General features: G+C 48.0%; 1 protein-coding gene and 2 non-coding genes across 3 annotated transcripts; 1 reads left to right on the plus strand and 2 right to left on the minus strand.

The window, feature by feature from the left end:
• Window positions 1–3514: 3514 nt before the first annotated feature.
• Window positions 3515–3586, minus strand: trnae-cuc (transfer RNA glutamic acid (anticodon CUC)). The gene has a single exon. It is a non-coding gene; the product is annotated as a tRNA-Glu (tRNA).
• Window positions 3587–4241: 655 nt separating this feature from the next.
• On the minus strand, window positions 4242–4313 carry trnae-cuc (transfer RNA glutamic acid (anticodon CUC)). Its single transcript has one exon. It is a non-coding gene; the product is annotated as a tRNA-Glu (tRNA).
• A 5735-nt stretch (window positions 4314–10048) lies between these two features.
• LOC132807617 (zinc finger protein 3-like) lies at window positions 10049–12744 on the plus strand. The gene is made up of 2 exons (XM_060821671.1): window positions 10049–10123; window positions 10307–12744. The coding sequence occupies exons 1-2, from the start codon at window positions 10049–10051 to the stop codon at window positions 10889–10891; spliced, it is 660 nt and encodes a 219-aa protein (XP_060677654.1). The 3' UTR covers window positions 10892–12744.
• The last annotated feature ends 10438 nt before the right edge of the window (window positions 12745–23182 follow it).

A 23182-nucleotide genomic window follows, 5' to 3' on the forward strand; every position in this document is an offset into this window, starting at 1 on the left:
CGATCATAACAAATATTAAGCGTCCAAATGCGAATACGGGAGACAAATGCCGACGCTATTTTATTTTGCCAATTTTTTTCCCTGTGCCTCTACATTTTATTTCTTTTGCATTTTGTCTGGCTTCTCAACGTTTCTGTCCTTTCCCCAGGGCAGAGGTATTCCAAAACTAGAGGGTAGAGGCTTAGGGTATGGGGGAAGGATTTTAAAAGATCTAAAAGACTAGGAATAGAACATTCACCCCTTACTGAGCGAAAGTGAGGACTGCAGATGCTGGATATTAGAGTCGAGAGTGTGGAGCTGGAAAAGCACAGCAGGTCAGGCAGCATCCGAGGACCAGAAGAATTGACGTTTCGGGCAAAACCCTTCATCAGGAAATAGCCATGGGAAACTGCAGGGCTGTAGCGTAATCGAGTGAGTCTAAGTGGGATGCTGTTGGGAAGGTTGGTGTGAATGGCCTGGAAGGATGATATGGTTCCACTGCGTTAGCCACGTGTATTGTGAGAAATGTAGGAGGAGTGGGTTCCAGTTCATGGGACATTGACACCAGGCCTGGAGAAGGTGGCATTTGTGCCGTCTCTCTCTTCACATTCTGCCCCCCTGTCCATTTTCTCCCTATTCACTGCCCCCTGCCCATTCTCTCTCCTCACACTGCACCCTCTATTCTCCCCCCCCAACAACCCTCTGAACCACAGTCTGTTCCCCTGTCCATTTCCCTCCTTTCTCCACCACCACCAGCGACCCCCTCATCCCCTGCACCCCCACAATCGTCCTTTCTCGTGCCTCAGCCCTCTTTGATCGCTGTATGAAGTCTTTCTCAGGGGAGATAGAGAATGGATGGTGATGACTTTACCTGGGAAGCACGGCATGTGGGAAATAGTTGATATTTAAAATTGAGAATAACTAAAACCGTATATTCAGAAACTTCGTTTAAAGTCGGGAAGAATGTTATTTTTTCCAAAACAAAAGCTGCAAAAATCTTTCTGAAACTTGCATTGATGTATGTGCAGTTAGGCCACAACAAAGGAGAGGCTGTAAGGAGTGAATGAGTGAATAAAAGACAAGTCCAACCTTGCCCTCGAGGAGAAAGTGAAAACTGCAGATGCTGGAGATCAGAGTCGAGAGCGTGGTGTTGGAAAAGCTCAGCAGGTCAGGCAGCATCCAAGGGGCAGGAGAATCGCGTTTCGTGCATAAGCACTTGGCACTCGGCCATCGTTCGTTCAATCCCCCTGCGATGGCGCGTGAACTCACTGGTGCCTCCGCAGGTGGGAGGAGCAGGTGAATCCTTTCCGGCACTGACAGCAGGTGAATGGCCTCTCTCCGGTGTGGAGCCGCTGGTGGGTCAGCAGTGCAGCTGTCTGAGTGAACCCTCTCCCGCACATGGGGCACGTGAATGGCTTCTCTCCCTTGTGGACCCACTCGTGCAACTGCAGATGGCAGATCCGACTGAAGCCCTTCCTGCACACTGAGCAGGTGAATGGCCTCTCCCGGTGTGAATGAGTCTGTGGGTTTCCAGCACGGATGAGGAAGGGAATCCTTTCCCACGGTCCCCACATTTCCACGGTTTCCCCATTGAAGGAGCTTTCCTTGTGTTGTTCTGGGTTTGAAATTACCAGTCTATCCCCACCGTGAGGGGTGAGAGTTTGATTCCCCTAAGCTGAGTAAATGGTTTGAAGCACTTTTCACAGTCAGCGCACTGAATCTCCCTCACTCGGGTGTCTCAGTATTCTTCCTGCCACACCAATGTCCAAAATCTTTCAAGCAAACATGTCTTCTAGATTGGAATGGCTGCTGATATTCAAGGCCCAATGAATCAAGTGGCTCTGTCAGAAGTTGATGCATCATTTGCTTTCAGATTTCTTTCTGCACGTCTTCCTGCAAAGAAAAATCACAAAATAAGTGATCACTGTCAGTACAGTTAAATGAACATAACATAGGTGGCAATTCCTTTAGATTGCCAGATGCCGGCTGATCACATATTATCCAGGCCACAGAAACCTGAAAACCCTCATGCAGCCAGATAGGCTTAGGTATGTATGGAGGAAAACTTCATTCCAGTGACAATAACATGGAACAAACTGCCTACAAAGATGCTGGAAATGGAGCTGAATCAAGGATATGAAAATGAAATGTTAAGGCTGCTTGAGAAAAGAAAGGCAGTAAAATTGCTGAATGACTTCCTGCTGGCCTATTAAACAAAAAATAATGACAAAAAAGGACGTAACTCCATTATTACATTAGAAGGTGAATAATAATTTCAAACAAACCTTTACAACAGCCAACAATATCAGATATACATCATATAGAACAAAGAACAAAGAACATTTACAGCCCAGGAACAGGCCCTTCAAGCCTGAGCCGATCCAAATGTACTGTCTAAACCTGTTGGTCAATTCCTAAGTGTTGTATCCCTCTACTCCCCACCCACTCATGCACTTATCCAGACGCATCTTAAATGAATCTACCGTGCTTGCCTCTACCACTCTGCTGACAACGCGTTCCAAACGCCCACCATCCTCTGTGTGAACTAAAACTTATTTTCGCTTTGAATAAGTGCTGCCCTTGCCGCGTTCATTGTAATGGCAGCTCTGCCCCATCCCTGAGTAAGGAAGACGGATCTCGTTTAACGAAGCTGCTTTTTGAGAAAATTGATTATCTGTTTTCGCACAAGGTAATGTAAGAAGCTAGGGCTCGTCCGGGATTTGAACCCGGGATCTCTCACACGTCCACGCAGCAGGAGGCCCGAAGCGAGAATCACACCGCTAGACCAACGAGCCACATACAGTTGGTGCTCTACATTTTTTTTAATAATATGCCAATCCCTTAAATGCTGCCCAGTTCCTTGGGAATCTAACTTTTTAGTTGTGAACATGAGTAAAGGAGCAATCCTTTTCGAGGGTGCAAACTGTATACGTGCCAAACTGAGGGAATACACGAGGAAAATAGCTTTAAGAGAGATGGAAGGTATTTGAGCACCTTTGGAGTGTCTGCTCCCTCCCTGGGTTCACTCCAGTTGCTACAAATGAATAGTGTTTCACCCACCCGTACCTCCCCTCCCCCCTCGCTGCTGGAGGATGGTGAATGGAAAGAGGGAGACATTGCTTTGCTCCCAGATATTGCCCAGCGAGAGGAAGTTTCACTCTGAAACTGACGGGGCTGCATCCGCATTGTGACGTCAACAATGGAGGCGGGCCGGACAGCTGTCCTGCAGTTGAGGCACGTGTGGAGGGGAGGGCACTTTGCAAAGCCCACTCTCCTCCAAGTCAATGCAGTTTGAGTTCAAGCAAAGCAAGGGGTTTAAATTTATTTTAGGAAACCTCCTTTGTGCCGTGGGAAAACTCCCGCCGCTGGAAATACAGTGCTACAGATTCAAATTAACAGAAGCAGGAGTAGACCATTTGGGCAAGCCTGCTTCGTCATTCATTAAGATCACAGCTCCACCAAACTGCACTATCCCGACTAACCGGTAAAGCGCATTTCAGAAGAATGGACAGCCCGTAGGCCAGCTAAAAACTGCTTCCCTGACCGGGAATCGAACCCGGGCCGCGGCGGTGAGAGCGCCAAATCCTAACCACTAGACTACCAGGGAGACATAAAGCCGCCCGTGTAGCTCTGCTGAAAATGGCCTCGCTGCCCGGGAATCGAACCCGGGCTGCAGCAGTAAGAAGACTTGCACCGGTGCATCCATCAATGTAACTTTTTTGTGTCCATTGCTCCCGATGCGATCTCTATAACATTGGGGAGACTTAGAGTCAAGTCACATCTCCGGGACTCTCCTGCGCGCCTTTATTGCAAAAAAGCGCGGAGTGGACCCGGAAGCTGGTGTAGCGCAAGCTAACCTGGGTAGGTTTCTCTTCCTATAAATGCGCGCAGGAGAGTTCCGCAGATGTGACTTGACTCTCCTGTCTCCCCAATGTTATAGAGATCGCATCGGGAGCAATGGACACAAAAACTTACATTGATGGATACAAGAAAAATTAAATTTAAACTGTAAAACACACGTAACCGCGTCTACAAACAGACACTGCCAAGCAGCCCCGACCTGCTCCGTCGAGAGAGTGAAGACTGTTCACTCGTTTGTAGCTGCAGAAGCAATCATCCCAACACATGCAAACAAATCTGCATCAGGATGCTATTTGAACGAGCTACATCACACTGCAGCACCCAGGTACGGTGAAGATCAATAAACAACTGTAAAGCGCATTTCAGAAGAATGGACAGCCCGTAGGCCAGCTAAAAACTGCTTCCCTGACCGGGAATCGAACCCGGGCCGCGGCGGTGAGAGCGCCAAATCCTAACCACTAGACTACCAGGGAGACATAAAGCCGCCCGTGTAGCTCTGCTGAAAATGGCCTCGCTGCCCGGGAATCGAACCCGGGCTGCAGCAGTAAGAAGACTTGCACCGGTGCATCCATCAATGTAACTTTTTTGTGTCCATTGCTCCCGATGCGATCTCTATAACATTGGGGAGACTTAGAGTCAAGTCACATCTCCGGGACTCTCCTGCGCGCCTTTATTGCAAAAAAGCGCGGAGTGGACCCGGAAGCTGGTGTAGCGCAAGCTAACCTGGGTAGGTTTCTCTTCCTATAAATGCGCGCAGGAGAGTTCCGCAGATGTTGGAGAACAGAGACACGGTGGGGGAGGGGTTCAGGTACATAAAATTAAACATTTCTCAACACCAGGTTATCGTCCAACTGGTTTATTTGGAAGCACGAGCTTTCAGAGCGCTGCTCCTTCATGGGATGTTTGTTGAACAGGATCATAAGACACAACCACCTGATGAAGGAGCAGCGCTCCAAAAGCTTATGTTTGCAAATGAGCCTGTTGGAGTATCACCTGGTGTGGTGTGAATTTTAACTTCGTACACCCCAGTCCAACACCGGCATCTCCAAATTGGGGACATAGTTCTTTGGAAGTTGCATCATTGGTAGACAGGGTGGTGAAGGAGGCGTTTAGCACACTTTCCTTCATTGTTCACACCGTTCAGTGCAGGAGGTGGGACATCACGTTGATGTTGTACAGGATATTGGTGAGACCACGGGTAGAGTACTGAGTACACTTCTGGTCGCCCTATCGACGACCACAAGTTGTCGGGTAACCTTATTTCGATTTATAAAGTCATGGGGCGTGTAGGAAAGGTAAATATCACAGGGGGGAAGAAAGGGTGCATCTCACCTCTTTTTTTACTTCTCTTGGCATTTGGACACTTCAATTCTGTCAGTAACAGCATCTCCAGAGAGCGTACTGCGCACGCTCGCCGTTACGAGGATGAAACTGCGCATGCTCCTCGCAAAGCATGCGTCACGGCTTTCTTTTGGTGGACCAATCGGAAGCCCTGGAGGACCGGAAGGATACCAGTCCTCCTGCCAATCAGAGCCTTCCTATTGTCTGAATGCAGAAGTTGGAACACGAGCTTCGGAAGCTGCTGCTCCTCTCTCTGAATGAAGATTGAGTTTGCTCCAGACTGTAACCTCCTTACTCCGTCACCCATCTGTGAGTACGGCACACTCTTCTCAACTCCTTTTCCTTTTATTTTCATTCTTGGATTCAATCTTTCACTTCCCTTTCCTTTCGGTTGCTGCAAATGAATTCACGGCGTGGACCGATTCGGGACAAGGTTTTTATAAACAGAGAGTGGTTCATGTATGGAATGAATATCCAGAGGAAGTGGTGGATGCACGGACAGATACAACGTTTGACCGACATTTGGAGAAGTACATGAATAGGGAAGGTGCGGGGGGATACTGGCCAAACACTAGCAAGTGGCACTACTTTAGTTTGAGAACATACTCAGCGTGGAATAGTTGGGCTGAAGGGTCCGTTTCTGTGCTGTCTGACCGTAACTGTTCTGTTGTGGTCTTAAAACCATTTTCTTGCCTTGTACCTGCTTCTAACACACAAATCACTCAAAAAAAAACCCCCACCTCAACCACACAACATAAATATCCACACTTTGTTCAAAAATCAGAGGAACTCAGCCTTGAATATATTCAATAACCCCCCTAACTGCAGGAAGACATCCCCACTTCTAATCCCAGTTCATTTTGTGATTTATACCACTTGCCTTGCTGATTGCTTGCTGCACTTGTCTGACAACTGGCAGTGACTGGTGTAGAAGGACGCTGAGGCCTCTTTGTACATCCACACATCATTCCTGATGAAGGGCTCGGGCCTGAGATGTCAATTCTCCTGGTCCTCAGATGCTGCCTGTCTTGCTGTGCTTTTCCAACCCCAAACGTTTCGACTCTGATTCCAGCAGCTGCAGGTCTCACTTTCTCTACATTGGATGCTGAGGGTTAACCTTATAAATGTTTAAGGGGCATTCCTAGAGGCATGGCACTCACCCACAGATTCAATCAATAAACACATCGACCTGGACCCAATATACCGGCCACTGCAGCGGACAGCTGGAACTGACAATCGGAAGCGGCAGAGACAAACCACTATAAATGCCGGAGGAAACAACACAGAAGTGCTTCACAGGAGACTCCCAAGCACTGAGGATGTCACCTAGACAGGGGACGAAACGTCTGCAACACAAATTCCCAGCTCGGCAAACAGAACCACAACAACGAGCAGCCGAGCTACAAATCTTCTCCCAAACTTGGAATACATAACATGGCTACAACACTATGATATAACTAGAAATAATTATAAATCAAATTTATACAGCCGTAAATAAATACATATTGCACAGTAACACTATGATATATCCCTGTCCAGTATGACTTTTACTGTTCAGTTAAACGAAACTTGAAAGGGCTCAGAAAATGTTTACAAAGATGTTGCCAGGGTTTGAGCTACAGGGAGTGGCTAAATAAGCTGGGGCTGTTTTCCCTGGAGCATCGGAGGCTGAGGGGTGACCTTATTGAGGTTTATAAAATAATGAGGGGCATGGATAGGGTGAATAGACAAGGTCTTTTCCCTGGGGTGGGAGAGTCCCGAACTAGAGGTGAGAGGGGAAAAGACATAAAAAGGACCTAAGGGGCAACTTTGTCAGTCAGAGGGTGGTGCGTGTATGGAATGAGCTGCCAGAGGAAGTGGTGGAGGCTGGGACAATTGCAACATTTGAAAGGCATCTGGATGGGAATATGAATGGGAAGGGTTTGGAGGGACGTGCTGGCACATCGGACTAGATCAATTTTGGCTATGTGCTCGGCATGCACCAGTTGCACATAGGGTCTCTTTGTGTGCTATACATCTGTATGACTCTCAATGCTGTCCAGGTGAGTCAGTGATGTTATAACAACAACACTGGACCAGCAATCCAGAGGCCCCAGGCAAATAATCTGGGCTCATGGGTCCAAATACCAGTAAAAACAAACATTGGGGAATTTAAATTTTTTTTAAAATCTGAACTGAAAACTAGTCTCAGTCATTGAGAGAATGAAACTTTTCTGAAAACCCATTTGATTCAATAACGCTCTTCAGGGAAGGAAACCCGCTAGCATTAACTTGGTGCTGCCTGCATATGATGGCTCACGTGCTTGACTTTTAAAATGCCCCCTAAAGTCTGGCAATCCTCTTGTCTGAAGGGCAGTTAGGGACGAAAACATTGTTGGCCTTGCCAAAAAAAAGCCCACATTCCATGAAGGAGTTTATCTCGAATGTGACTTCACATCTGCGAATGGGTCACATCAGAACATCCAGACAAATAAGCACCAAAATGTCTGGTGCTGCAAGAGTACAGCAGGTCAGCCAGCATCAGAGGAGCAGGAGGTTTGATGTTTTGGGCATAACCCCTTGATTAGGAATGTGGGGTGGGCCCAAAGGGACAGAGATAAATGGGAGGGAGGTGGGACTGGGGGAAGGGAGCTGAGAATGCTATGGGTAGATGAAAGCGAGGGAAGGAGGTGACAGGTCAGAGAGGAGGGTGGAGCAGATAGATGGGAAGGCAGATGGACAGGTGGGACAGTTCAAAAGAGCAGTCCCAAGTTCGAGGGTTGTGTCTGGGATTGGGCAGTGGGGGGGGGGGGGGGTAAATGAGGAAACTGGTGAAATCAATATTGATCCTGTATGGTTGGAGGGTCCCAATGCAGAGGCATTCTTCCTCCAGGTATCAGGTGGCCTAGGACCCTGCAACCACACGGCATCAACATCGATTTCACCAGTTTCCTCACATTCCCTCCCCCCTCCCACCCCAGCTCCAACCCTCCAACTCAGCACCACCCTCTTGAACTGTCCCACCTGTCCATCTTCCTTCCCACCAATCTGCTCCACCCTGTCGCCATCACCTCCCCCCCCCAACCTGCATCTACCTTACCCCCAGCCCCACTCCCACCTTCCTATTTATCTCTCAGCACCCTTTCCACACCCCCAAACCCCCACCCCCCTCCCCCTCCGCAATTCCTGATGAAGGACACGAGAGAGACACAGACAGCGATCTAGACCAATGCATCCAGCATATGCACCTTTCCTGAGTTCACCTCCTTTCACTTCACTTCCTACAAACCAACAGTTTAATCCCAAAATGAGAAAAGAAATGGAATAGGAGGGGTGAGAAGAGAGGGTGCTGTACTCACAGAGGTTGGTGCAGTCTGGGGTAACACTCAATCTTCATTCAGAGAGAGAGAGAGAGAGAGCAGCAGGAGCTCATGATCCAACTTCCGCATTCAGACACTGAGGGGATGCTCTGATTGGTAGGAGGACCAGCCTTCCTTCCGGTCCTCCAAGGCTCCCCATTGGTCATGCCTCCCCGTGTCAAGGTTAAGGGAGGGGCACGTGAGGGTAGTGGAGGAGAGAGGTCGCGTGGGCGTCACAAAGACCAGTGCCGCCGCGTGACGCACGGCGCGGTGGACCAATGGGAAAGGCTGGAACGCCGCACGGGCGGGCGGTCCGTCAAATCAACGCGCGGCCTCTGTGACGACAGCGGTTCCTCGATTCACGTGACCGGTTGCTCCTGCACATGCGCCATTGCGGGGGGGTCAAGGGGAGCTGATGTTGTGTTGGTCTGGAGGGTCCCTGTGTCCAGGAAGAGGTGAGTGTGGCTCAGTCAATGAGCATCAGTCAGACCCTGCTGGAGCATGGGGGGGAGGTGGGATATTAGGTACAGCAAGAGTTAAAGAGTGTGTGGGATGGAGATTTACAGCTTTTTTAGGTAATAAGTCCCTTTCTGGACAATACTGGGGGATGGGTAATATCAGAAACAGCAGAGTGAGAATTGAAGAAAAGTGTGTGTGTGTGTGTGTGTGTGTGTGTGTGTGTGGTGGGGGGGGGGGGGGGGGTGGAGATTTGCAACACTTCTTAAAGTTAAAAATCACACAACTCTAGGTTATAGGAGAAAGTGAGGTCTGCAGATGCTGGAGATCAGAGCTGAAAATGTGTTGCTGGAAAAGCTCAGCAGGTCAGGCAGCATCCAAGGAACAGGAGATTCGACGTTTCGGGCATGAGCCCTTCTTCAGGAATGAGGAAAGTGTCCTCATTCTTTCCTCATTCCTGATGAAGGGCTTTTGCCCGAAACGTCGATTTTTTTTTCCCTACTCCTCGGATGCTGCCTGACCTGCTGTGCTTTTCCAGCACCACACTGATCTCCAGCATCTGCTGTCTTTTTCGCCTGGAGGTTTTACTAGCTACCTGATGAAGGTGCAGAGCTCTGAAAGCTCGAACTTCTAAACAAATCTAATGGACTACAACCTGGTGATGTGTGATTTTTTTTTTACCTTTGTACACCCCAGCCCAACACTGGCATCTGCATATTGTAACTTGATTGTTTTAGGGAAGTTCTACAGAAACTAGAATGATCTGTTCTAAATTCCTGTCATGTGCAGGCAGCAATGACTTTTGTAATCCCCTTTTTCACAGGATATGAGAAGAGCAGCTTTGCAGGTAGAGCTCCCCAATGGAGTACCATGTGAAGGTCTGACAGAGCCCCTTGATTCGTGGGACAGGAGAGACGTCCCTCTTTCAGTCCAGAAGGGGCAAATTCTTTGAACGTTTTTGTCTGCTTCAGTCGGCTCTTAAAGTATCGTCTTCACCTGAACCACAGGGGCACGTGCCTGAGCCAGTTTGCCCACTGTGGGGAAAGGAAGTCTCAGGAGGCATTCCGCACGCCATGGAGAAACCATGGAAGTGTGGGGATTGCAGGAAAGGATTCCGCTCCCCCTCCGTGCTGGAGATCCACCGCCGTGTCCACACTGGGGAGAGGCCGTTCAGCTGCTCCGAGTGCGGGAAGGGCTTCACCCAGTCGTCTATCCTGCTGACCCACCAGCGTTTCCACACCGGGGAGCGGCCCTTCACCTGCCCCGTCTGCGGCAAGTGCTTCACCCAGTCGTCCACCCTGCTGACCCACCAGCGGGTCCACACCAGGGAGCGGCCCTTCACCTGCTCCATCTGCGGCAAGGGCTTCACCGACTCCTCCCACCTGCTGACCCACCAGCGGGTCCACACCGGGGAGAGGCCGTTCAGCTGCTCGGTCTGCGGCAAGAGCTTTACCCAGTCGTCCAACCTGCTGCAGCACCAGCAGGTCCACACCGGGGAGTGGCCCTTCACCTGCTCTGTCTGCGGCAAGGGCTTCGCCCGCTCGTCCGACCTGCTAACCCACCAGCGGGTCCACACGGGGGAGCGGCCGTTCAGCTGCTCGGTCTGCGGCAAGAGCTTCACCCGCTCGTCCACCCTGCTGCGGCACCAGCGGCTTCACACCGGGGAGCGTCCCTTCACCTGCTCCGTCTGCGGCAAGAGCTTCTCTCACTCGTCCACCCTGCTGCGGCACCAGCGGCTTCACACCGGGGAGCGGCCCTTCACCTGCTCCGTCTGCGGCAAGGGCTTCACCCAGTCGTCCCACCTGTTCTCACACCAGCAGGTCCACACCGGGGAGCGGCCCTTCACCTGCCCCGTCTGCGGGAGGGGCTTCGCTTCCTCTCAGCACCTGCTGCGGCACCAGCGGGGGCACAAGTGACGGGGCCAGCCGCTGTGAGTCACCGCCCAGGGCTGAACCCTGGGTGGGATGGGGGAGGGTCACTGCAGTTGCTGTGCTCTCATCCCCTTGGCATCCAGTGGTTCTGCGAGCCTGCGACTGCGCATTTCCTCCTGAAGTGGAGATGTACAACACAGAAACAGACCCTTCGCTCCAACTCCTCCATATCCTCAACTAATCAAGTCCCATTTGCCAGCAATTGGCCCTATCCCTCCAAACCTCTCCTTACACAGATACCCAAGTGGATGCCTTTTAAATGTTGCAATTGTACCAGCCTCCACCACTTCCTCTGGCAGCTCATTCCGCACGCACACACCACCCTCTGTGTGAAAAATGTTGCCCCTTAGGACCCTTTTTAAATCTTTCCCCTCTCACCCTAAACCTATGCCCTCTAGTTCTGGCAAAAGACTTTGTCTATCCCTATCCATGCCCCTCATGATTTTATAAACCTCTCTTAAAGTCAACCCTCAGCCTCCGACGTTCCAGGGAAGACAACCCCAGCCTGTTCAGCCTCTCCCTGTAGCTCAAACCCTCCAACCCTGGCAACATCCTTGTCAATCTTTCTGAACCCTTTCAAGTTTTGCAACATCCTTCCGATAGACCAGAAGTGCACATAATACAGAGGAACTTCGATTATCCAGAATTAGATGAACCAGCACGGTGGCTCAGTGGTTAGCGCTGCTACCTCACAGTACCAGGGACCCTGGTTTCATTCCTGCCTCAGGTGACAGACTGTGTGGAGTTTGCACATTCTCCCCGCGTCTGCGTGGGTTTCCTCCTAGTGCTCCGGTTCCGTCCCACAGTCCAAAGATGTGCAGGTCAGGGTGAATTGGCCATGCTAAATTGCCCGTAGTGTTAGGTACATTAGTCAGAGGGAAATGGGTCTGGGTGGGTTACTCTTCGGAGGGTCAGTGTGGACTGGTTGGGCCTGTTTCCACACTGTAAGGGATCTAATCGTCAAGCGACTGAAATACACCCTGCATGTGTCCTTTGGATAATCGAGGTTCCTGTGTATTCCAAAAGTGGCCTAACCAACGTCCTGTCCAGACCCCAACCCCTATACTCAGTGCTGTGACCAATAAAGTGATCTGCAGAATCTGCGGGACTTGCTTAATCCTGGAAGGTAAATCACGTGTTTCTCCTTCTCTTGCAGGTGGATCCAAGATTTCACTCTCTGTCCCATTGAGTCTCCAGTCAGGTCCTTCAGCTCAACTGGTCTCTCTCAGTATTTCTGACCCATGTGAGCCTCTACGCACCTCCCCTTCACTTGCTCACACTTGATTTCCCTTACAGCAGCATTCCCTTCAGTTCCTTTCTCCCTGACGTCTGTAACCAGCTTCTCCTTAAATGCCGTCCACCTCGACCTGCTACTGTGGGGGTCATTCCCGCTGCAGACAGAGGTCTCTCCTTTGTAACCTCTTCAAAAGATTTACCGCTGACTTCCCCCTTCAGTCTTTTCCATTTCTGGGTCTTCCCGCTGTTGCGAAACTTGGAAGGGTTCAGAAAAGATTTACAAGGATGTTGCCAGGGTTGGAGGATCTGAGCTACAGGGAGAGGCTGAACAGGCTGGGGCTGTTTTCCCTGGAGCGTCGGAGGCTGAGGGATGACCTTATAGAGGTTTACAAAATTATGACCGGCATGGATAGGATAAATAGGCAAAGTCTTTTCCCTGGGGTTGGGGAATCCAGAACTAGAGGGCATAGGTTTAGGGTGAGAGGGGAAGATATAAAAGAGACCTACAGGGCAACGTTTTAATACAGAAGGTGGTGTGTGTATGGAATGAGCTGCCAGAGGATGTGGTGGAGGCTGGTACAATTGCAACATTTAAGAGGCATTTGGATGGGTACATGAATAGGAAGGGTTTGGAGGGATATGGGCCGGATGCTGGCAGGTGGGACTAGTTTGGGTTGGGATATTTGGTCGGTACGGATGGGTTAGACCGAAGGGTCTGTTTCCGTGCTGTACATCTCTTGACAAAGCCTTGTCTGAGGGTGAAATGTTGTCATTCCCGTTGATGCAGGTGGTCCCCTGTCTGTTGTCCTTTTTGTTTCCTTTCGCGGAAAGGGCGTCGCAGACATGGGCAGCGTTCCCGAGCCCCGCTCCGGAACGGGCTGTTCCGTCCTCTTCCAGCCCCCGGGGGGGGGGAATGGGCAGCTTGAGTGCATTGGGAGAGTGGGCCGTTCACCGGGAAGGTGCCAATGGGACGGGAGAGCGGTACCGGTAATGGGGCGAGGGGGAGATGCCTCAGACCGCCAGAAACACTGGGGCAGCTGCTCGCGTGCTCCTTTTGGATCTCACAGCACAGGGAGGCCATTCATCTGATTACCTCCCCGTCTCTGTCTCTCTGGCTCTGGCTCTGCGTCTGTCTGTCTCTCTGAGGTGACAGCGGATTCCAGCATATTGCTGCTTGCTGGGTAAACCTGTTTTTCCTCTGTTTTCCCCCTCTCTCTCCTGCTCAAACCCCTGAACTTCAGGCCGCCCCTGACCTTGTCACTATCAGTGAATAGGGAACAGCTTTTCTTCCTCCACCTTATCTGAACCTATCACAATCTTCCCCACTTTCACCAGTTGTATCTGTGTGTGACCCTCTCTTTCTGTGTCTCTTTCTCTCCTAAGCCCCCTCCCTCACCACATCCCATTTACCCACCCCCACCAGTCATGCTCCCACTTTCAAACGGTCTCGTTGTGTTTTCACTGCCTCTTCCCCATCGTTTCCGTCAAGCACCTCATCTCACGCTTAGAACCCCTGCAGTGTAGGAGCAGGCCCTTCAGCCCATCCAACCCACACCTCACCCAGACCTCTGCCTGTAACCCTGCAATTCCCATTGGCTAACCCACCTAGCCTACACATCCCTGGGCACTATGGGTAATTTAGCACGGCCAATGCACCCTAACCTGCACATCCCTAGGCACTATGGGTAATTTAGCATGGCCAATGCACCCTAACCTGCACATCCCTAGGCACTATGGGTAATTTAGCGTGGCCAATGCCCCCTAACCTGCACATCCCCAAACACTATGTAATTTTAAAAATTCTCCTGCGTGGAGGGGTGGGGGTATCGCGTGGAACTTGGAATTAATAAACGCGGGAGACGCGTGGAACTCGGTGGTAACGAGGACCCCGTAGCACAGACTTTAAAATTCCTAGAAGTGAGGGGCATTGGGTAAGGAGAGGGACAGGGGACAGAGACAGACAGAAACAGAGATACAGAGAGACCGACACAGGAAGTGAGAGAGAGAGAAAGAGGGAGATAGATAAAGAGAGACAGAAGGTAATAAAGACAAAGGGGAGAGAAACAGAGAAAAGGGAAGAGAAAGCAAGAGAGAAGGTTAGAGAAAAAGGATTGCGAGAAATAAGGGTTAGGGGTAAGGAGACTCGCAGCAGCCAGCGAAGAGAGAGAGAGCGAGCCGATCTGTCCCAGCAGCCTGAGGAGAGAGAGAGTGAGTGAAAAGAGCTGTACAACTGACAGAAAGTTTAACCCTTTGTGATCTGGTTTGAATGCACATTTGTTTGTCGGTGATTGAATGTTTAAGTTTTATTCCCTGGAGCTTGAGTTCCAGGACTGTTTTAAATGTGATTTTTATGGAAACTTAACATGATTTTTTAAAGTTGATAATTTCTGTTCTTTTACAAGTCATGACTGCCTTACTATCCGATTCTAACTAATCTCTTTTATCTTTACATAAAAGCAATATATGGAGGACAGTTGAAGTTTCAGTTCAACAGTAGGTTGTCGTAAAAACGAAAACTTCCATGGTTATTATCTGTGACCTTGGATTCGGCCATTGTTCATGCATTAGAAGTTTTTTTTTAACTTGAATTGGCAAATTCTTGTAAGACAGCTCTGATTATTTTACAACCTAAAGTATTGTAATTGAGTAATGATTGGTCAGGAGGACTTAAGAAAACTAATTTTGGATCTAAATTAGGGTACTAAAACTGGGTGATCACAGTGGATTTCAAAATTGGGAACTCTATTAATTTTACATTTTAAATATTGAATACTGAATAAATGGACGTAAATATATAAATAAGTTTACAAGGTAGGAACAGGCTTTAAAGTTAGTCAAGCATGAATTGATAAATTGGTGTTTGAGGATATGGGAAGCTAGGAACATTGCAATGTTTCTTAAAAGAAAGAAAAAGGGAAGAACGTAACGACTTGTCCCCTTCGGGAAGTACCAATAGGGGACAAGGAGATTGGGTTTGTGTGTGTCCCCCTCACCAGTGGGGAGGTTGGAACATCTAAAAGGAAATGACGGTCCTGGTTGAGAATCCGATAGGATTGTCAGAACAAATTGATCTATTTTTGAGGCCCAGTCTGTATATGTGGGCTGAGTTAATGTCTATTTTGAATATACTATTTACTGGGGAAGAAAGGGGACTTATATGGGGATGCTGGACAGGGAAAGATACAGAAGATAGAAGGGTGGAGTGGGAAAAACCCATTAGATGAATTGTTAGGAGAGGCACAGAAAGTGTTTGTAAAGAGAGAGGACGAGAGACAGTAGCAGAAGGCGAAAATGACGGTCGCTGCGGTTGATGAGGTAATTAGGAGAAGAATGGAACCAAGAGTGAGCAACCGGAGCAGCGGGTGACAGCATGTAGGGCAGAGAGGAAAGGGGATAGGCAGAGACAAGGAGGAGCATTTGGTAGAGGGTTTGAGCGACAGGGGCAGAGATGAAGGTCTCCACAGGCAGGATGCCATTATTGTGGAAAGATAGGGCATTTTAGGCGGGAGTGTCCTGATCTATAAAGGGAAGAAAGAGCCATTCCGCTTATGATTTGATAACGACAGGGAGGGGAACAACAACTGGCATCATTTCTGAGCAGTCAGGGGTTAACAACCCAGTCATAGATTGGCTGAATAGCACATTTGGTAGATGGGGAACTGTGCTGGGACAGCTGGCCCTTGGTTTATGCATCTCTGTTGCTATCTTTATTACCTGTGGTTGTTGTTGTATACCATGTATCAGGACGCTTGTGACACGAACAATTGACCGTGCCCTGACGGGAAAGGATAACCCCCCCACCCGCATACCAGGCAGCGGTGCTGGAGGAGCCTGTGATGGGGGCACCCCAGGGAAAGATTACGGGATCAGGATCAGAGGGAATGGAGGAGATATGCCTGAGAGAGAAGCGCGGGACAACTTATGATTTTACTTTATAACTGTATCTCTCATTTCTAATCCTTCCCATTTCGGGCCTCAGAATGTGAGGGCTGAGGTGCAGAGACCCCCTAGTTGTGTATTTGTTTTCTTTCCCGTTCAAATTGACAACAGGTAAATTTGTGCTTTTATGCTGCAGTTTGAGATTGTGAAGTGCTATATGCCTCGAGACTCAAGAGACTATTGTTCACTCAAGAGATTCCTAGCCATCATCTGGTATTCTTAAATGGCTTCGATTGGTCTCGACGGCCACTGATCACAGTGATAAGCCAGTTACCACTGCCCGTGTCCGTACTTGACAGCTGTAAAATGGATGTGGGTTTTTATTGGTCAAGTGAAGGTGACTGGTTAGCCAATGATGGGTAAGATTCCTTGAGCGAGGGACAACCTAAGACCGGCACAGTCGTGCATTGACCTTCAGAATAGTGGCCTGTGGTCATGTGGTTTTAACAGATGCCTGGCTTTTGTATCCGTGTCGGGAATCTGGTCAAGTTTCCGGCTTGCAAAGCAGCTTGATATAAGGAAAATCGTGGACCCAGTAGTTTGACATTGTATTCACTGTATTTTTGACAAAGGAAAATGCCAGTTTTGTGGCATCTTCCAGAACCAACTTAACAACAAACCTTTGGGAAGGAAGGAGAGCTCATTGAATCCTATTACAAAAAAGATTTGACACTATGTCAGTAGTTTGAAAATTTATTTTAAGATGTCATGGTATAATACGACCGATTTTACTGGGAGGTTGTACGATTGGGTGTTCTTTGGACAGCAGACAGAAGGCATTGCGTGGCAGTTTGAGACTGAAACACGGCTGGAAAGAATGTAGATTGATGAGGAAAATCAAATGGCAGAGTCTGAATCTGTCAGCCTGGCTTGATTGCATGAGTGGTGGTTCTTCAAAAGCATCTTCCAAGCCATGACCTCAACCACCAAGAACAGAGAAGTGTGAACACAGGATTCCGACTGCAAGATATATCGCATTGCTTCTTTGTTATTGACCAAAATGCTGGAACTCACTCCTGAACATTGTTGCAGACCACACCATGTTTGTGAAGCAATTTAAGAGGCAGCTCAGCACCACCTTTTCAAGGTCAGTTTGGAAAGAGTTGTTGGCACAGCCAATGATATTCACATCTCATGAAATAGTAAGCAAAGAGCCCAGGGTGTTGGAGGCTGAATGTTAGCATGGATAGAGGATTGGCTAACTACCACAGTTGTGGTAAGGGGCATGTTCAGGATGGCAACTTGTAACTTGTGGTGTACCACAGGGATCAGCGCTGGGGTCAACATTATTTACAATATGTATACGAATTACTTGGATAAGTAAAGTGAATGTACTATTGCTAAGTTTGCAGAAGAGACAGTTGATGTGAAAGCAGGTGGTGAGGATGACATTAGATATCTGGAGAGGGATATAGACAGGTTAAGCAAATGAACGAAAGCTTGGCAGATGGGAAAATGAGGTCATGCAGTTTGTCAGGAGGCGAAGAACTGAATATTAAATGGAGAAAACTTTAGAGGGATTTGGAATCACATCCACGAATCTCTTCATCCAATTTCAGTAAGTAATAGGGAGGCAAATGGGAGTTTGGCCTTTTCAACAGAGTATAAATGTAGAAAGGTTATAGTGAACCTTTGTAAGGCCCTAGTCAGGCCACAAGTGAATATTATGAACAGTTTAGGGCCCTTTACCTGAGGAAAGATATATTGGCATTGGAGGCAGTCCAGAGATGGTTGACCATGATGATATCGGATGGAAAGAATGTCTTATGAGGAGAACTGAATAGGTTGGGCCTGTGCTTATTAGAAGTTAGAAGAATTAGAGGTAACCTTATTGTCACGTACAAGATTCTGAGGAGACTTGACAGGCTAGATGTGGAAACGTGGGTGAGTCTGGGACCAGAGGAAGTAACCTCCAAATAAGAGATTGCATGCTTAGGACAGATAGGAATTTCTCCTGAGGGCAGTAAATCTGTGGAACTTGATACTAAAAGGGCTGTTGAGCCTGGGTTGTTATGTGCATTCAAGGCTGAGATAGTGTTTGTTTTAATCAGTAAGCGAATTGAGGATTACTGAGGATTATGGGACAATGGCAGAAAAGTGGAGTAAATGTTTACCAGAATAATTGTGATCTGAATGAATGGCAGAGTCAACTCAATGGGCTGAATTGAATAGTAAATACTAATGAGGAAAAGGATACAACTGGCAATTACAGACCAGTCAATGTTGGGAAGCCTAGAGATTGTAGGGAGTTGGTGGCATTTGGGCATTGTTACTGGATTTAACATCTGGAGTTTCAAAATGATGCTGCTATGGCCCCGATGCAATTTGAAATCAATTTATGTATCTGGAATATAAAGCTGCTTTGATGATCTTATCAATTGTCATAAGTACCGATCTTGTTCACTAATAACCTTGTTTTTAAGGAAGGAAATCTTCAGTCCTTTCCCAGTTTGGTGAATGTGTCACTCTTGATCCAAAGTCATGTGATTGACTCTTAACTGCCCTCTGAATTGGCACTTGGTTCTTTTAGGAGACAAAGTGTCACATTCCATGAATGAATAAAGAAAAATATTTAGGACAAGATTGTCACTGTCAGTGAAGGGAAGATTGTGATCTAGTGATACTGGTTAAGTAGCCCAGAGATTTCGGTTTTCTGAGAACAAAAATTAAAATCCCATCCTGGATGCTAGTGGACTTTATTTTCAATGAATAAAAAGATCAGGAAGTGAGAGTTTGTCTCAGTACTGGCAACAAGGAAACCATTATTGGCTAAGACAATGAATTGCAGATGTTGGAGATCAGCAACAATTGCTGGGAAACTGCAGCAGGTCTGGCAGCATCTGTGGAAAGAAAACAATTAATGTTTTGAATCCAGCCTAATTTTGAAGGACCACCGGACTCAAAACAGTAACACTGTTGTCTCCTCATAGATGCTGCCAGAACTATTGCTTTTGTCCAATCATTACTGATTGTTGTGAAAGTATTCTTTTCGGGAGGGAAATCTACCATTCACAACCCTACACATGTGTGCGCACGCTCACATCATGTGACTCCAGACCTACTACAATGTGGTTGACTCTCAACTAAGTTCTAGCATGTAGCCAATTGCTCGGTCCAAAGGCCATGAAGGATGGTGAGCGATGGTTGGACATGCGAGCAACAATCCCATCCCTCAAAATATTTTCTTATATATTATAAAGCATAAGTTAATGAAGGACAGCCAAAACAAACTGCTATGGGAAGGTCATCCCCAACTAACTTGATTTGCTTGTAGTTATAAATGTTGTTTTTAAAATCTTCTTCAGCGAGGACATTGGTTCCATCATTGTTGCAATACTGCATGCAATTCTGTGCTTTCTGATACAGGAAGGGTGTTATGAAATTTGAAAGGGTTCAGAAAACATTTACAAGGATGCTGCCAGGGCTGGAGGGTTTGAGCTACAGGAAGAGGCTGAATAGATTGGGGCTGTTTTCCCTGGAGCTTTGGAGGCTGAGGAGTGACTTTAAAGACATTTATAAAATCATGAGAGGCATGGGTAGGGTAAATAGGCAAGGTCTTTTCCCTTGGGTGGGGGAATCCAAAATTAGAGGGCATAGGTTTAAGGTTAATGGCAAATGGAGTTTAATATAGATAAGTGTGAGTTCTTATATTTTGTATCGTCAAATCAAGACCGGAATTTCATGGTGACTGGTAGGACTTTAAGGAGTGTAATGGAACGTAGGGATCTTGGAAGGACTCTAGCAAATTAGAGTCGAGATAAGCACCAAATAATAACACATACCAACAAGCACCAAATCTGTTTCATATGCAGGATTTCAAACCAAGAGATGTAGGGATGCAGGTTCATCGCACCTGGAAAGTGGAGTCATGGGTAGACAGGGCGGTGAAGAAGACTTTTGGCATGTTTGCTTTCATCAGTCAGAGCACTGAGTACAGGAGTTGGGATGAATTGTTGCAGCTGTCACAGATTTCACATAACACAAGATGTGACCCTGTCCTCCCCTGACTGACTGTCCCTTTGCACATCAGGGGGAAGACACCCCTTTAATTGTGATGATCAGGAAACATGCCATCCTTCAAAAACAGGGCTGTGTTCACAAATATTTGGACAGAGGAAGGAAGTTGAAGTTTGGGTGAAGATCAATCTTCATTCAGAGAGAGAAGAAGAGCAGCAGCAGCTTCAGAAATTCATGGTCCAACTTCTGAAAAGACCTTGTCTGATTTGCAGTTGTTTCTGGGCTTGTAATACCGTACTGCAGCATATTGTAGATCTTCAGTAAGAACGTCAATACTGCACTAGAGGTCCATTCAGCAACTTGAGTCCATGTGAACTCTTTGTTGAGGTATGCAGTCTGCCCCATAACCCTGTTGGTTTACAGTTACATATAGATCTACACAAAGATCTTTGGGATTGAGAGGAAAGAATGTTCCACAGTAACTAGAATTACGTTTAGATTTTCTGTCATGGACTGACTGTGATGATCCTTGCAATCACTTCACAAGAATATTACAAGAGAAGAATTTGGAGGCAGAAATCTCAGACCAAATATCACATCAAAGTCTGACAGTCACTTGATTCACGAGGACGTGGATATTGATGACCTTGAAAACAAAGAGGAGAAAGTCTGTCTGCTTAGTTAGGTTTTAAACGTCAGTGTGACTGGAACCTTAGAGTCTCACATACCCACACACCAGAGTAGTGACTGGAACAAGCTTTACAGACTGAATGAGAGTGTTCCAATTATCAGAGGGTTCACCAGTAACACCACACACATGCTGTAAGTGTGAGCGAGTTTTCAACTGATTGTTAAGGTCAGAGACAGACGAGGGCACCTGCACTATGGAGAAACCGTGGAAATGTGGGGAGTGTGGGAATGGTTTCCCTTCGCCATCTGCGCTGGAGATTCATTGGCGTTTGCACGTCGGGCAGCGGCTATTCACCTGTACTCATGCAGGAAAGGCTTCCCTCAGTTACACCACCTCCTGGCCCCCAGCGGGTCCACACCAGCAAGAACCCGTTCATCTGCCCCGTGTGTGGGCAGGGCTTCACTCAGTCACACCAGCTGTTGCCGCACCAGCGGATGCACACCGGGGAGAAACCATTTTCCTGCTCCGTGTGCGGGAAGGGCTACACCCGGTCGTATCACCTGCTGCTCGGCTTCCACGTCCACACTGGGGAGAAGCCGTTCACCTGTCCCGTGTGGAGCAATGACTTCTGTGATTCCTCCACCCTGCACAAACACCAGCACATCCACACCAAGGAGCAGCCGTTCACCTGTCCAGTGTGTGGGAAGGGCTTCACCCAGTCGTGCAACTTGTGGAGACACCAGCAACTTCACAAGTGAGATTGCGCAGGGATTCGGGTTGGATTCTGCTGTTACCGCTGCTGAGAGTCACATCTTGAACCCTGTTTAGTGGGTGAAGTGGGAGGGGTAAGGGGTTCCTTTATGCTGACTGGTCGCTCTCACACCCACTTTACTTCCAATGGGGGCTGATGCTCTCTGAGCCTGGGATTGCACCATCCCTATGGAACAGTCCACAGAAGTGGCTGAAGTGCATTTAGATCTGAAATAGATACATTTGTCTCTGTCCCATTGAGTCTCCAGCACAGTCGATCTAATTGGCCTCTGTCAGTGTTTATGCTACACCTGAGCATCCACCCACCCCTTCATCAGCATACAGGTATCCCCTGTTTTTGAAAGTTCACTTTACCCCCTACCCCCTCCCCATCCAAGCCTGTGCCAATTCTTAATCCTAACTTAGATCTGCTATTTATTGCTGATGTGTGGTTCCTGTCCCTGTATTCACCTCCCATTCATGTGTCTATCCAGATATACCTTAAGTGTTGCTAAGGTGCCTCTTTCCACTCCATCCAATGGCAATGCATTCCAGGCATCCAGCATCCAACTGTGTGAAAAATCTTCCCTTTCAATTCTCCCCCAGACTGTCCCCTTCTCACCTTGAACCTGTGCCCTCTTGTAGTTGACTTTTCCACTCTGGGGAGGGGGAAAGCCTCTGACTATCTAACAGACTATCTGGCCCAACACCAAACATCCAAAGAATAATCCACACAGACCCATTTCCCTATCCCTATTACTCGACATTTACCCCTGACTAATGTACCTAACTTTCAATTCTTGAACACTGTGGGGCAATTTAAGCACGGACAATCCAACTTAACCTGCCAATCCCTGGGCAGTGGGTAATTTAGCATAGCCACTCCACCCTAACCTACACATTTGGATTGTGAGAGGAAACCGGAGGAAACCCATATCGACACAGGGAGAATTTGCAAACTCCACACAGACAGTTGCCTGAGACTGAAATCGAACCAGTTTCCCTGGCGCTGTGAGGCATCAGTGCTAATGATTGAGCCACCATGCCACCCCCATCCAGCCAATCGGTGTGTCTCATCATTTTGTCGAGGTCATCCCTCCGCCTCTATCTTTACAGTGAAAATAATTCAGGTTTACCCCATCTCTTCTCATAATGAGACCTCCAGACCAGGCAATGTCCCAGTGAACCTTCTCTATACCCTCTCCCCAGAGCATCCATGTCCATGTTATCCATGTCCTAGTGAACCTTCTCTATACCCTCTCCCCAGAGCATCCATGTCCATGTTATCCATGTCCTAGTGACCCTTCTCTATACCCTCTCCCCAGAACATCCATGTCCTAGTGAACCTTCTCTATACACTCTCCCCAGAGCATCCATGTCCATGTTATCCATGTCCTAGTGACCCTTCTCTATACCCTCTCCCCAGAACATCCATGTCCTTCCGCAATATTCTGAATGTGAACGGAATAAATCGCTGTAACATAACTCGCCAACTCTTACACTCAAGGCAAGCGTGCTGTGTGCCTTCTTGATCACGTTACCCACCTGTGTTGCCACTTTTGGAGATCTATATGGCCAGATCTCTCTGTATGCCGGTGCTTCTATGTGGTCTGAAATTTATCGTACAATTCTTGTATTTCCTATGTATCTGTATCCAGCTTTACCTTAATTGTATTCCCCTCTTTATGTCTTTTCCCCTCTTTATCTCTTTTCCCCAATCCTCACCCCCTCCACTCATCAGCATATCATAAGACTATAGGAGC

This window comes from Hemiscyllium ocellatum (genome assembly GCF_020745735.1).
Source record: "Hemiscyllium ocellatum isolate sHemOce1 chromosome 27 unlocalized genomic scaffold, sHemOce1.pat.X.cur. SUPER_27_unloc_19, whole genome shotgun sequence".
Classification (NCBI taxonomy): domain Eukaryota; kingdom Metazoa; phylum Chordata; class Chondrichthyes; order Orectolobiformes; family Hemiscylliidae; genus Hemiscyllium; species Hemiscyllium ocellatum.

Bases quoted from the DNA above. Each gene is read 5' to 3' on its own strand.
- LOC132807617 (XM_060821671.1), top strand. From the start codon at position 10,049: ATGGAGAAACCATGGAAGTGTGGGGATTGCAGGAAAGGATTCCGCTCC. The intron at 10,124-10,306 runs GTCCACACTGGG...CACACCAGGGAG, and splicing joins TGCTGGAGATCCACCGCCGT to CGGCCCTTCACCTGCTCCAT.